This window comes from Scomber scombrus, chromosome 15 (genome assembly GCF_963691925.1).
Source record: "Scomber scombrus chromosome 15, fScoSco1.1, whole genome shotgun sequence".
NCBI classification, from domain to species: Eukaryota; Metazoa; Chordata; class Actinopteri; order Scombriformes; family Scombridae; genus Scomber; species Scomber scombrus.
In genome coordinates, this window is record NC_084984.1 from 1,395,108 (window position 1) to 1,409,312 (window position 14,205).

At 40.9% G+C, this 14,205-nt stretch overlaps 1 protein-coding gene across 3 annotated transcripts in view; it reads right to left on the bottom strand.

The window, feature by feature from the left end:
- Nucleotides 1–1,926: 1,926 nt before the first annotated feature.
- Nucleotides 1,927–14,205, bottom strand: part of xpo7 (exportin 7) — a 54,776-nt gene continuing 42,497 nt past the window's right edge. For 2 of the 3 annotated variants that reach the window (XM_062434313.1, XM_062434311.1), the window contains exons 26-28: nt 5,284–5,382; nt 3,283–3,422; nt 1,927–2,822 (exon numbers count right to left, since the gene is read on the bottom strand). In XM_062434313.1, the coding sequence (XP_062290297.1) occupies nt 2,729–2,822; nt 3,283–3,422; nt 5,284–5,382 (333 nt within the window). In that variant the 3' untranslated portion in view covers nt 1,927–2,728. The remainder of the gene's footprint in view (nt 2,823–3,282; nt 3,423–5,283; nt 5,383–14,205) is intronic. The other variant, XM_062434312.1, reaches the window with a different exon arrangement.

A 14,205-nucleotide genomic window follows, 5' to 3' on the forward strand; every position in this document is an offset into this window, starting at 1 on the left:
CATCATTATTGTTAATTTATCCTAAACGGTGGCACGGACCTTGAGCTCCATCCACGTGTTTTCGAGCCGTCGCAGCACCATGAGACGCCACATACACACCAGGCAACAGAGAGCCACTTCACACACACACACACACACACACACACACACACAAACACACACACACACACACACACACACACAAACACACAACACACACACACACACCAAAAAGGACTCCGCTGCAGGACCTTACCAAACAAAAAAAAAAACAAGAAAAGGGAGGCAGTCCCATAAACCTGGTCCGAGGACTCCAGAGTGTAAACAACGGGTCAGAACTGCACCGGCCTACCAGAGGGGGAAATGTAGCCGTGACCATGTTTGTTTACACGTCAGCCGCCGCCGTCGCCGTGGGAACCGGCGAGCGCGTGCACGGACCGGACGGCGAGGGGCTTCCTCTCATACCATCCGCTTCGAGGAGAAAAAGGCGGAAACCCGGCAGACCCGACGATTTAAAAAAGGGACATTTCACACATTTATTTTCTATCAGACGAGTTTTTTTTAAATCTCATAGCTTCGTCGGTTCGGACTCAAAGGGGATTAAACTTCTATAAGAAACTTAAATGACTTAAATTATTTAATCAATAAAAAGAATTGTGACAAAAATGGAAAATATTTGATGAAAAATTTGGTTGTAAATTGAATATTTTATAGTTTTTGGGCTTTTTTATTGGACAAAACAAAACATTTAACGACTTAACATTTAATTAAATTGAGAGAATAATTCAGATGAATCAATGAGAACTGTGACAAGTTTTAAATGGAAAATATTTCATGAATAATTTGCTTGTAAATGGATTATTTTTTAGTTTTATTGGACGTTTTATAGACTAAACATTTAAATTAAGAGAATAATTCTCAGATTAGTCGATGAATGAAAATAATGATTAGCTTAATGTTCGATCAGTTATAAATGTTTGTTTTTACAGCAACAGACAAAATATCTGAAATGTTAAGAACTAAAACTAAGAATTACTTTCATCATCTGTCGATTATTTAACTTAATTTAGTAATTTAGTTGTTTATTGTTTCCAGATGTTTCTCTAATATTTGCTTTAGTTTAAACTTGGAAATTATTCAGAGAAAAGAAGAAAAACAAGCAAATATTTGTCATTTTTGATTGAAAAGTGGCTGAAAATATTGAATTATTATGGTTGTTTTAGGAATTTAAAGACAAAACAAGGTTTAAATGTCTTTAAATGTCGTTTTTGTTCTGTTACATGAGCAGGAAAAGAAGAAAAACAAGCTGATATTTGCCAGTTTTGCTTGAAAAGTAACAGAAACTATGAATTATTATTATTATTATAGTGTTATGTTTGCTGTGTTTAAAGCAGTTACGCTTGTTGTGTCTTTTAAAGATCAAACAGTGTTTACAGGTTAGAAACTGATAATTAGAAATATCTTATTTAGTGTAATTAACAGTTCAGTATGAGAATAAAGAGAGAAGAAGAAGAATCATCACCAGCTGATCGTTGTTTGGTTTCACCGAACGGACAAATTAATGAGAACAGCTCGTCAGGTAAAACAATAATAATGTGATGTCGTCCCTTTAAAAGCCGGTCGGACCTGCAGCCGCGAGGGAACGTGTGTTTATTTACATCAACTTCAACCAGAGACTGAGAAAAATGTACAACATGGATGCTCTGACTCTCCCTTCCTGTTAGTGTGTGTACCTCCTTCTTCTTCTTCTTCTTCTCCTTCTTTGTTAGTCGACTCCTCTGCAGCCTAAGTGCTCCCGTGGCAACACTGCAGCTCCGTTACCCCTGCAGCCCTGTTTACCCCCCTGCAGCTTCTTTACCCCCCCCCTGCAGCTCCTTTACCCCCCCCCTGCAGCTCCTTTACCCCCCCCCCCCCTGCAGCTCCGCCCCCCCACCACCCATCCTCTCTCTCTCTCTCGTGTGGAAAGCTCGCTCCCCACGCAGACAGACAGTTGCACTAACTCACTACACTGTAAAAAGCTCAATCACACTGGTTTTTTAAATTTTTTGTTTGTTTGTTTGTTTTTTTTCCTCAACAACAACAACTCATCTTTGTGTGTGTTTTTTTTTCTTTTTTTTAAATTCGATCGTTATAAACATTGTTCAAAATGTTACGAAAAAAAATGTACACTTGGTTTTTTGTGTCGGTTTTTCTATACAAGGCAGGCAGAAGCGGATTACTACGTTTTTACCGGCGTTCGTCCCTTCCCTTTCCCCCACCTCCCCCCCCCACCCTCCTCACTTCCTGTTTCATCCACAGCACTCCTCTTCTTCCTCCTCCTCTTCCTCCTCCTCCACTCTCAGGACAGCCAGACGAGCGGCTCGTCAGACCAAAGCAGACTGGCTTTAAAATAGATCTGTATATATTTATATATGCTTATATCAAAAAAGGAGGAGGGTGGGAGGAGGTGTGTGAGTGTGTGTAATTGGGGGGAGAGGGGGGGGTTAGGTGGGGGGGGCAGGAGGAGGTGCAACGTAGAAGTGACGCGGAGGTGTTTTTATTCGCTGATTTTAATCAACGGCCTCGTAAACTGCTGCTCACGCAGCAGCGAGGAAGAGGAGGAGACGATCCCGAGGCATCCGGGCCCGGGTGGAGGAGGTGGTTGGTGTGTGTGTGTGTGTGTGTGTGTGTGGGGGGGGGGCTGTGGAGGAGGAGGAGGAGGAGGGGTGAACTCTGTCTGCAGCTGGATAAGACTCGGCTGTGTGGAATGTCAGCTCATCATGTCGTTGCTGTTGACGCCGTATGTTGAGTTCTTCATGCTGTCGTTGACTTCCCGCCTGAACACCGACAAGTTCTGAGTGAACCTGGAGAGAGAGAGAAGGGGGGGGTTAGTGTGTGTGTGTGGTTCAACACACAGAGAGGGGGGGGGGTTAGTGTGTGTGTGTGTGGTTCAACACACGAGACACAGAGAGAAACAAGGCCGTGTATGTGTGTGTTCATGTGTATGTGTGTGTTCATGTGTATGTGTGTTTATGTGTGTATCTGTCCATGTGTGTGTGTGCGTGTGTTCATGTGTGTGTTTTTATGTGTGTATCTGTCCATGTATGTGTGTGTGTGTCCATGTGTGTGTGTTCAATGTATGTGTCCATGTGTGTGTGTGTGTGTGTGTGTGTGTATCTGTCCGTGTGTGTGTTCATGTGTGTATCTGTCCGTGTGTGTGTGTATCTGTCCGTGTGTGTGTATATCTGTCTGTGTGTGTGTGTGTGTTTGTGTGTGTGTTCATGTGTGTATCTGTCCGTGTGTGTGTGTGTGTGTGTGTCTGACCTGTCTCGGTTCTTTGTGAGTAGATTTCGTTCGATCCCCTCCATCAAGTTCTCGAAACATAAATGCATCGCTTGCTGCTTCTCTGGAGGCTGACTGTTCACGATGCTGTTCCTCAGGTCAGCGAAATACTGCAACACACACTTTAATACATTAATACACACACTGGTTAACACACTGGTACACACACATTAATACATTAATACACACACTGGTTAACACACTGGTACACACACTTTAATACATTAATACACACACTGGTAACACACATTAATACATACACACACACACACATTAATACACACACAAGTTAACACACATTAATACACACACACACACACAGAGACACACACAGGTTAAAACACACACACACAGGTTAACACACACACACACACACACACACCACATTAATACACGGGTGAACACACACACACACACACACACACACACACACACTCAGGTGAACACACACACACACACACTCAGGTGAACACACACTCAGGTGAACACACACACACACACACACACACACACACACACACACACACACACACACAGACACACTCAGGTGAACACACACACACACACACAGACACACTCAGGTGAACACACACTCAGGTGAACACACACACACACACACACACACTCAGGTGAACACACACACACACACACACACACACACACACACACACACAGGTGAACACACACACACACACACACACACACACACAGGTGAACACACACTCAGGTGAACACACACACACACACAGGTGAACACACACACACACACACACACACACACACACAGGTGAACACACACACACACACACACTCAGGTGAACACACACACACACACTCAGGTGAACACACACACACACACTCAGGTGAACACACACACACACACACACACACAGGTGAACACACACACACACACAGGTGAACACACACACACACACACACACACACACACACACACTCAGGTGAACACACACACACACACACACACACACTCAGGTGAACACACACACACAAACACACACTCAGGTGAACACACACACACACACACAGGTGAACACACACACACACACACACACTCAGGTGAACACACACACACACACACACACACACACACACAGGTGAACACACACACACACACTCAGGTGAACACACACACACACACACACACACACACACACACACACTCAGGTGAACACACACACACACACACACACACAGGTGAACACACACACACACACACACACACTCAGGTGAACACACACACACACACACAAACACACACTCAGGTGAACACACACACACACACACACACACAGGTGAACACACACACACACACACTCAGGTGAACACACACACACAGGTGAACACACACACACACACAGGTGAACACACACACACACACACAGGTGAACACACACACACACTCAGGTGAACACACACACAAACACACACTCAGGTGAACACACACACACACACACACAAACACACACTCAGGTGAACACACACACACACACACAGGTGAACACACACACACACACTCAGGTGAACACACACACACACACAGGTGAACACACACACACACACACACACACACACACTCAGGTGAACACACACACACACACACACACACACACTCAGGTGAACACACACACACACACACACACTCAGGTGAACACACACACACTCAGGTGAACACACACACACACACACACACACACACACACACACACACACACACACTCAGGTGAACACACACACACACACACACACACACACTCAGGTGAACACACACACACACACACTCAGGTGAACACACACACACACACACACAGACACACTCAGGTGAACACAAACACACACACACTCAGGTGAACACACACACACACACACAGACACACTCAGGTGAACACACACACACACACACTCAGGTGAACACACACACACACACACACACACACACAGACACACTCAGGTGAACACACACACCTTCTCATTGAGCAGGATGAGGCCTAACAGCGGCCGTGACATCGACCACTGGTTCCTGCAATCCTCGAAGATGATGATGTTCAACACCGTCGACAACATCTGAAGACAGATTCAGACTGTTAACATTCAGACGGAGGATATTAACTTTAGTATTAATTAATCTCTTACTATTACTATATTATTATTATCTATTATTATTAAACTATATTACATTTGTTTTGTCTTTTTAATCTTTATAATCTTTTTAACCTGCTGATTACTGATGTTAATTCTCTGTCTCATTTATATCTAATTTCATTGTGTTTTAATCTGTGACTCCGCTGAAGGAGGAAGACTCTCGGACTCTGTGACTCTTCCTCAGCTCTCTGTCGCCCCCCTGAGGACAAAACTACCAGTTCAGCCTTTTTATTAAAGAATACTTTAAAGTCTTCTTATTGTTTTAATTTTCTTTATTTAGATGTTTTAAACATTTTACTTTACTTTATTTTATTATTATTATACATTACATCTATTTCATCACTACATATATATATGTATGTGTGTATATATATATATATATATTACTATTTATTTAATTATTACAATATATTACTATATCATTAGTGCCACGGGTGCTACGCTCCGAGGCATCTCTTAATATTGCTCAAACTTATTAGTGCCACGGGTGCTACGCTCCGAGGCATCTCTTAATATTGCTCAAACTTATTAGTGCCACGGGTGCTACGCTCCGAGGCACTCCCCTCAGCAGTAATACTGCAGAGGGGAGTGCCTCGGGGCGAAGCCCCGAGGCATCTCTTAATATTGCTCATACTTATTAGTGCCACGGGTGCTACGCTCCGAGGCACTCCCCTCAGCAGTAATACTGCAGAGGGGAGTGCCTCGGGGCGAAGCCCCGAGGCATCTATTAATCTTCACCATACTTATTATTCTTCTTTTTATTCTTCCGCCAAATTTCGGCGCGTAACTCCTCCCACAGCTTTGAGAAAACCCCAACAATATATACATCAAAACGCGCGGCTCGATCGGGAGATGGGTGCTATTATTCAGAATGTCCAGAATCCAATTTTTCCCAGAGTTATTCCCAAAATACCGGGAAATTTCTCCATTGAAAATGAATGGGAATTTTTTTTTAAAACCACAAAATTTCACCTTTTTTCAGAGTCAACTAGCTCTCTCATACCTGCACGTAGAAATGTGATTCAAACTTTAAAACGGAGGAAAACTTGTGATCTCTCCAAAACACCAAACTTTTTTTTACATAACATGTAAACTTTTCAAACTATGAGCAGTCAAACGAGGAGTGGAAATCACTTTTTCTTCAAAGTTAGAGTGGAAGCGTCAGTTAGCTTGAGTGTGAGAAGCAGTAAAATATGAACTTAATTTTTATTTTTAACTCGAGCTCACGGCCAAACCGTGAAAAGGATACAAAATTTTTTTTGTCAAAATGTAGACATAGGTGTTGGGATTCATAAAATGTGACATTGACAGGCGGGGTCTGCACAAAATTTAAACGGGGGGGCCGAGACCTGCGGCAATACCTGTCTAGCTCCCCATTGACTGTAATGTAATCGTCTGTTTTTTTTCAAAAGAATCTCACTCTGTCTTCGCACTGAGCTTACGCGCTCATCTTAAGGAGTATCTGAATAAAATAAACACTGTCAGAATCTGCCGGCTTTTGTGTCTCTCACAGTGTTTTCGGTTTTTGGACAGGAGTTACGGTTTTCTCACAGTTTGCAATTGTTCGGGACCTTGTCAGAAGCCAAATTCTGAGGAATTTTGAGAATTTTTTCCAAGCAGATTCTCAAATCACCATAGCAACCGTAGAACCTCTGCTGACCTTGACAGCCTGTTGCTGGGCGGAAACTGACCTACTTTTCTGTGATTGGCTGATTCCTTTTCTGTTTATTTTGTCAGTTAACCAAGCTAGCTCTCAGCAATAGCATCCATGTTTAGGATAGAGGTGGTGACTTTGATTAACAGTTGACACACTCTGTAGGGGGCGGGGCTTCCGCGGACTCGGTGGGAACGCCCACAGAGGTGGTGACTTTGATTGACAGGTGACACTGGTTAGTGGGCGGGGCTTCCATGGCTGATTTTTACACAACTTTGAAACCCAATTTCACATATTTGGCAATTTTTTTAATCATTCACATTTGGCAGGGTGGTTAACAACACACTTTTCTGTGGCATGTCAAACTCAGAACACATATTTATTCTTTCTTTACAGGGACTTTAATTAGTTTAAATAAATATTATTTATGCTTAAATATGATTACCTGGAATATTGGAATTGAAATACTGGAATATTTCCAGTCAATTTCCAAGAAGAATTCCAGTCATACAAAACTATAATAAAATCTACTCTCTTCATGATAAGATTTACTTATTAATTTCATAACAGTGATGTTCCTGTCTGTGAAAAAAATTAAAGTAGACTTTTATTAATTAGTTTAAATAAATATTATTTATGTTTAAATATGATGAACATTTACTTAATATTTCGGGGATGTTAAGTTGCGAATAAAGTACATTACACTTGATACTGACTAGTAAGATGTACTTAATACTCGAAACCAGAATATGATCAGGGTGACTTTTGAACACTGGAAATAAATCATGTACTGGTTCCGGCAGCAGTCCCGTGGCACTCAAAATTTCCCTGGAATTTTCTAGTTCTTTTTATTCTTCCGCCAAATTTCGGCGCGTAACTCCTCCCACAGCTTTGAGAAAACCCCGACAATATATACATCAAAACGTGCGGCTCGATCGGGAGATGGGTGCTATTATTCAGAATGTCCAGAATCCAATTTTTCCCAGAGTTATTCCCAAAATACCGGGAAATTTCTCCATTGAAAATGAATGGGAATTTTTTTTTAAAACCACAAAATTTCACCTTTTTTCAGAGTCACCTAGCTCTCTCATACCTGTACGTAGAAATGTGATTCAAACTTTAAAACGGAGGAAAACTTGTGCTCTCTCCAAAACACCAAACAGTTTTTACATAACATGTAAACTTTTCAAACTATGAGCAGTCAAACGAGGAGTGGAAATCACTTTTTCTTCAAAGTTAGAGTGGAAGCGTCAGTTAGCTTGAGTGTGAGAAGCAGTAAAATATGAACTTAATTTTTATTTTTAACTCGAGCTCACGGCCAAACCGTGAAAAGGAGACAAATAATTTTTTGTCAAAATGTAGACATAGGTGTTGGGATTCATAAAATGTTACATTGACAGGCGGGGTCTGCACAAAATTTAAACGGGGGGGCCGAGACTGGCGGCAATACCTGTCTTGCTCCCCATTGACTGTAATGTAATCGTCTGTTTTTTTTCAAAAGAATCTCACTCTGTCGTCGCACTGAGCTTACGCGCTCATTTTAAGGAATATCTGAATAAAATAAACACTGTCAGAATCTGCCGGCTTCTGTGTCTCTCACGGTGTTTTCGGTTTTTGGACAGGAGTTACGGTTTTCTCACAGTTTGCAATTGTTCGGGACCTTGTCAGAAGCCAAATTCTGAGGCTTTTTGAGAATTTTTTCCAAGCAGATTCTCAAATCACCATAGCAACCGTAGAACCTCTGCTGTCCTTGACAGCCTGTTGCTGGGCGGAAACTGACCTACTTTTCTGTGATTGGCTGATTCCTGTCTGTCTATTTTGTCAGTTAACCAAGCTATCTCTCAGCAATAGCATCCATGTTTAGGGTAGAGGTGGTGACTTTGATTAACAGCTGACACTCTGTAGGGGGCGGGGCTTCAGCGGACTCGGCGGGAACGCCCACAGAGGTGGTGACTTTGATTGACAGGTGACACTGGGTAGGGGGCGGGGCTTCAGCGAATTTGGCGGGAACGCCCACAGAGACAGAGGCGGATTTTTACACAACTTTGAGGCCTAATTTCACATATTTAGCCATCTATTTAATCATTCACATTTGGCAGGGTGGTTAACAACACACTCTTCTGTGGCATGTCAAACTCAGAACATATATTTATTCTTTCTTTACAGGGACTTTAATTACTTTAAATAAATATTATTTATGCTTAAATATGATTAACTGGAATATTGGAATTGAAATACTGGAATATTTCCAGTCAATTTCCAAGAAGAATTCCAGTCATAAAAAACTATAATAAAATCTACTCTCTTAATGATAAGATTTACTTATTAATTTCATAACAGTGATGTTCCTGTCTGTGAAAAAAATGAAGTAGACTTTAATTAATTAGTTTAAATAAATATTATTTATGCTTAAATATGATTAACATTTACTTAATATTTTCAGGTATGTTAAGTTGAGAATAAAGTACATTACACTTGATACTGACTAGTAAGATGTACTTAATACTCGAAACCAGAATATGATCAGGGTGACTTTTGAACACTGGAAATAAATCGTGTACTCGTTTCCGGCAGCAGTTCCGTGGCACTCAAAATTTCCCTGGAATTTTCTAGTTAGTGCCACGGGTGCTACGCTCCGAGGCATCTCTTATTCTTCACCATACTTATTATTAGTGCCACGGGTGCTACGCTCCGAGGCATCTCTTGTTCTTCACCATACTTATTAATATTCTTATTATTCTTCCGCCAAATTTCGGCGCGTAACTCCTCCCACAGCTTTGAGAAAACCCCAACAATATATACATCAAAACGTGCGGCTCGATCGGGAGATGGGTGCTATTATTCAGAATGTCCAGAATCCAAATTTTCCCAGAGTTATTCCCAAATTACCGGAAAATTTCTCCATTGAAAATGAATGGGAATTTTTTTTTAAAACCACAAATTTTCACCTTTTTTCAGAGTCACCTAGCTCTCTCATACCTGCACGTAGAAATGTGATTCAAACTTTAAAACGGAGGAAAACTTGTGCTCTCTCCAAAACACCAAACTGTTTTTACATAACATGTAAACTTTTCAAACTATGAGCAGTCAAACGAGGAGTGGAAATCACTTTTTCTTCAAAGTTAGAGTGGAAGCGTCAGTTAGCTTGAGTGTGAGAAGCAGTAAAATATGAACTTAATTTTTATTTTTAACTCGAGCTCACGGCCAAACCGTGAAAAGGAGACAAATAATTTTTTGTCAAAATGTAGACATAGGTGTTGGGATTCATAAAATGTGACATTGACAGGCGGGGTCTGCACAAAATTTAAACGGGGGGGCCGAGACTGGCGGCAATACCTGTCTTGCTCCCCATTGACTGTAATGTAATCGTCTGTTTTTTTTCAAAAGAATCTCACTCTGTCTTCGCACTGAGCTGACGCGCTCATTTTAAGGAGTATCTGAATAAAATAAACACTGTCAGAATCTGCCGGCTTCTGTGTCTCTCACGGTGTTTTCGGTTTTTGGACAGGAGTTACGGTTTTCTCACAGTTTGCAATTGTTCGGGACCTTGTCAGAAGCCAAATTCTGAGGAATTTTGAGAATTTTTTCCAAGCAGATTCTCAAATCACCATAGCAACCGTAGAACCTCTGCTGACCTTGACAGCCTGTTGCTGGGCGGAAACTGACCTACTTTTCTGTGATTGGCTGATTCCTGTCTGTCTATTTTGTCAGTTAACCAAGCTAGCTCTCAGCAATAGCATCCATGTTTAGGGTAGAGGTGGTGACTTTGATTAACAGTTGACACTCTGTAGGGGGCGGGGCTTCTGCAGACTCGGCGGGAACGCCCACAGAGGTGGTGACTTTGATTGACAGGTGACGCTGGGTAGTGGGCGGGGCTTCCTCGGCTGATTTTTACACAACTTTGAAGCCCAATTTCACATATTTGGCAATTTTTTAATCATTCACATTTGGCAGGGTGGTTAACAACACACGTTTCTGTGGCATGTCAAACTCAGAACACATATTTATTCTTTCTTTACAGGGACTTTAATTACTTTAAATAAATATTATTTATGCTTAAATATGATTACCTGGAATATTGGAATTGAAATACTGGAATATTTCCAGTCAATTTCCAAGAAGAATTCCAGTCATAAAAAACTATAATAAAATCTACTCTCTTCATGATAAGATTTACTTATTCATTTCATAACAATGATGTTCATGTCTGTGAAAAAAATTAAAGTAGACTTTTATTAATTAGTTTAAATAAATATTATTTATGTTTAAATATGATGAACATTTACTTAATATTTTCAGGTATGTTAAGTTGAGAATAAAGTACATTACACTTGATACTGACTAGTAAGATGTACTTAATACTCGAAACCAGAATATGATCAGGGTGACTTTTGAACACTGGAAATAAATCGTGTACTCGTTCCGGCAGCAGTCCCGTGGCACTCAAAATTTCCCTGGAATTTTCTAGTTAGTGCCACGGGTGCTACGCTCCGAGGCACTCCCCTCAGCAGTAATACTGCAGAGGGGAGTGCCTCGGGGCGAAGCCCCGAGGCATCTATTAATCTTCACCATACTTATTCTTATTCTTTTTATTCTTCCGCCAAATTTCGGCGCGTAACTCCTCCCACAGCTTTGAGAAAACCCCGACAATATATACATCAAAACGTGCGGCTCGATCGGGAGATGGGTGCTATTATTCAGAATGTCCAGAATCCAATTTTTCCCAGAGTTATTCCCAAAATACCGGGAAATTTCTCCATTGAAAATGAATGGGAATTTTTTTTTAAAACCACAAAATTTCACCTTTTTTCAGAGTCACCTAGCTCTCTCATACCTGTACGTAGAAATGTGATTCAAACTTTAAAACGGAGGAAAACTTGTGCTCTCTCCAAAACACCAAACAGTTTTTACATAACATGTAAACTTTTCAAACTATGAGCAGTCAAACGAGGAGTGGAAATCACTTTTTCTTCAAAGTTAGAGTGGAAGCGTCAGTTAGCTTGAGTGTGATAAGCAGTAAAATATGAACTTAATTTTTATTTTTAACTCGAGCTCACGGCCAAACCGTGAAAAGGAGACAAATAATTTTTTGTCAAAATGTAGACATAGGTGTTGGGATTCATAAAATGTTACATTGACAGGCGGGGTCTGCACAAAATTTAAACGGGGGGGCCGAGACTGGCGGCAATACCTGTCTTGCTCCCCATTGACTGTAATGTAATCGTCTGTTTTTTTTCAAAAGAATCTCACTCTGTCGTCGCACTGAGCTTACGCGCTCATTTTAAGGAATATCTGAATAAAATAAACACTGTCAGAATCTGCCGGCTTCTGTGTCTCTCACGGTGTTTTCGGTTTTTGGACAGGAGTTACGGTTTTCTCACAGTTTGCAATTGTTCGGGACCTTGTCAGAAGCCAAATTCTGAGGCTTTTTGAGAATTTTTTCCAAGCAGATTCTCAAATCACCGTAGCAACCGTAGAACCTCTGCTGTCCTTGACAGCCTGTTGCTGGGCGGAAACTGACCTACTTTTCTGTGATTGGCTGATTCCTGTCTGTCTATTTTGTCAGTTAACCAAGCTATCTCTCAGCAATAGCATCCATGTTTAGGGTAGAGGTGGTGACTTTGATTAACAGCTGACACTCTGTAGGGGGCGGGGCTTCAGCGGACTCGGCGGGAACGCCCACAGAGGTGGTGACTTTGATTGACAGGTGACACTGGGTAGGGGGCGGGGCTTCAGCGAATTTGGCGGGAACGCCCACAGAGACAGAGGCGGATTTTTACACAACTTTGAAGCCTAATTTCACATATTTAGCCATCTATTTAATCATTCACATTTGGCAGGGTGGTTAACAACACACTCTTCTGTGGCATGTCAAACTCAGAACACATATTTATTCTTTCTTTACAGGGACTTTAATTACTTTAAATAGATATTATTTATGCATAAATATGATTAACTGGAATATTGGAATTCAAATACTGGAATATTTCCAGTCAATTTCCAAGAAGAATTCTAGTCAAAAAAAACCTATAATATCTACTCTCTTCATTATAAGATTTACTTATTAATTTCATAACAGTGATGTTCCTGTCTGTGAAAAAAATTAAAGTAGACTTTTATTAATTTGTTTAAATAAATATTATTTATGCTTAAATATGATGAACATTTACTTAATATTTCCGGGATGTTAAGTTGAGAATAAAGTACATTACACTTGATACTGACTAGTAAGATGTACTTAATACTCGAAACCAGAATATGATCAGGGTGACTTTTGAACACTGGAAATAAATCGTGTACTCGTTCCGGCAGCAGTCCCGTGGCACTCAAAATTTCCCTGGAATTTTCTAGTTCTTTTTATTCTTCCGCCAAATTTCGGCGCGTAACTCCTCCCACAGCTTTGAGAAAACCCCGACAATATATACATCAAAACGTGCGGCTCGATCGGGAGATGGGTGCTATTATTCAGAATGTCCAGAATCCAATTTTTCCCAGAGTTATTCCCAAAATACCGGGAAATTTCTCCATTGAAAATGAATGGGAATTTTTTTTTAAAACCACAAATTTTCACCTTTTTTCAGAGTCACCTAGCTCTCTCATACCTCCACGTAGAAATGTGATTCAAACTTTAAAACGGAGGAAAACTTGTGCTCTCTCCAAAACAATAAACTGTTTTTACATAACATGTAAACTTTTCAAACTATGAGCAGTCAAACGAGGAGTGGAAATCACTTTTTCTTCAAAGTTAGAGTGGAAGCGTCAGTTAGCTTGAGTGTGAGAAGCAGTAAAATATGAACTTAATTTTGATTTTTAACTCGAGCTCACGGCCAAACCGTGAAAAGGAGACAAATAATTTTTTGTCAAAATGTAGACATAGGTGTTGGGATTCATAAAATGTGACATTGACAGGCGGGGTCTGCACAAAATTTAAACGGGGGGGCCGAGACCGGCGGCAATACCTGTCTTGCTCCCCATTGACTGTAATGTAATCGTCTGTTTTTTTTCAAAAGAATCTCACTCTGTCTTCGCACTGAGCTTACGCGCTCATTTTAAGGAGTATCTGAATAAAATAAACATTGTCAGAATCTGCC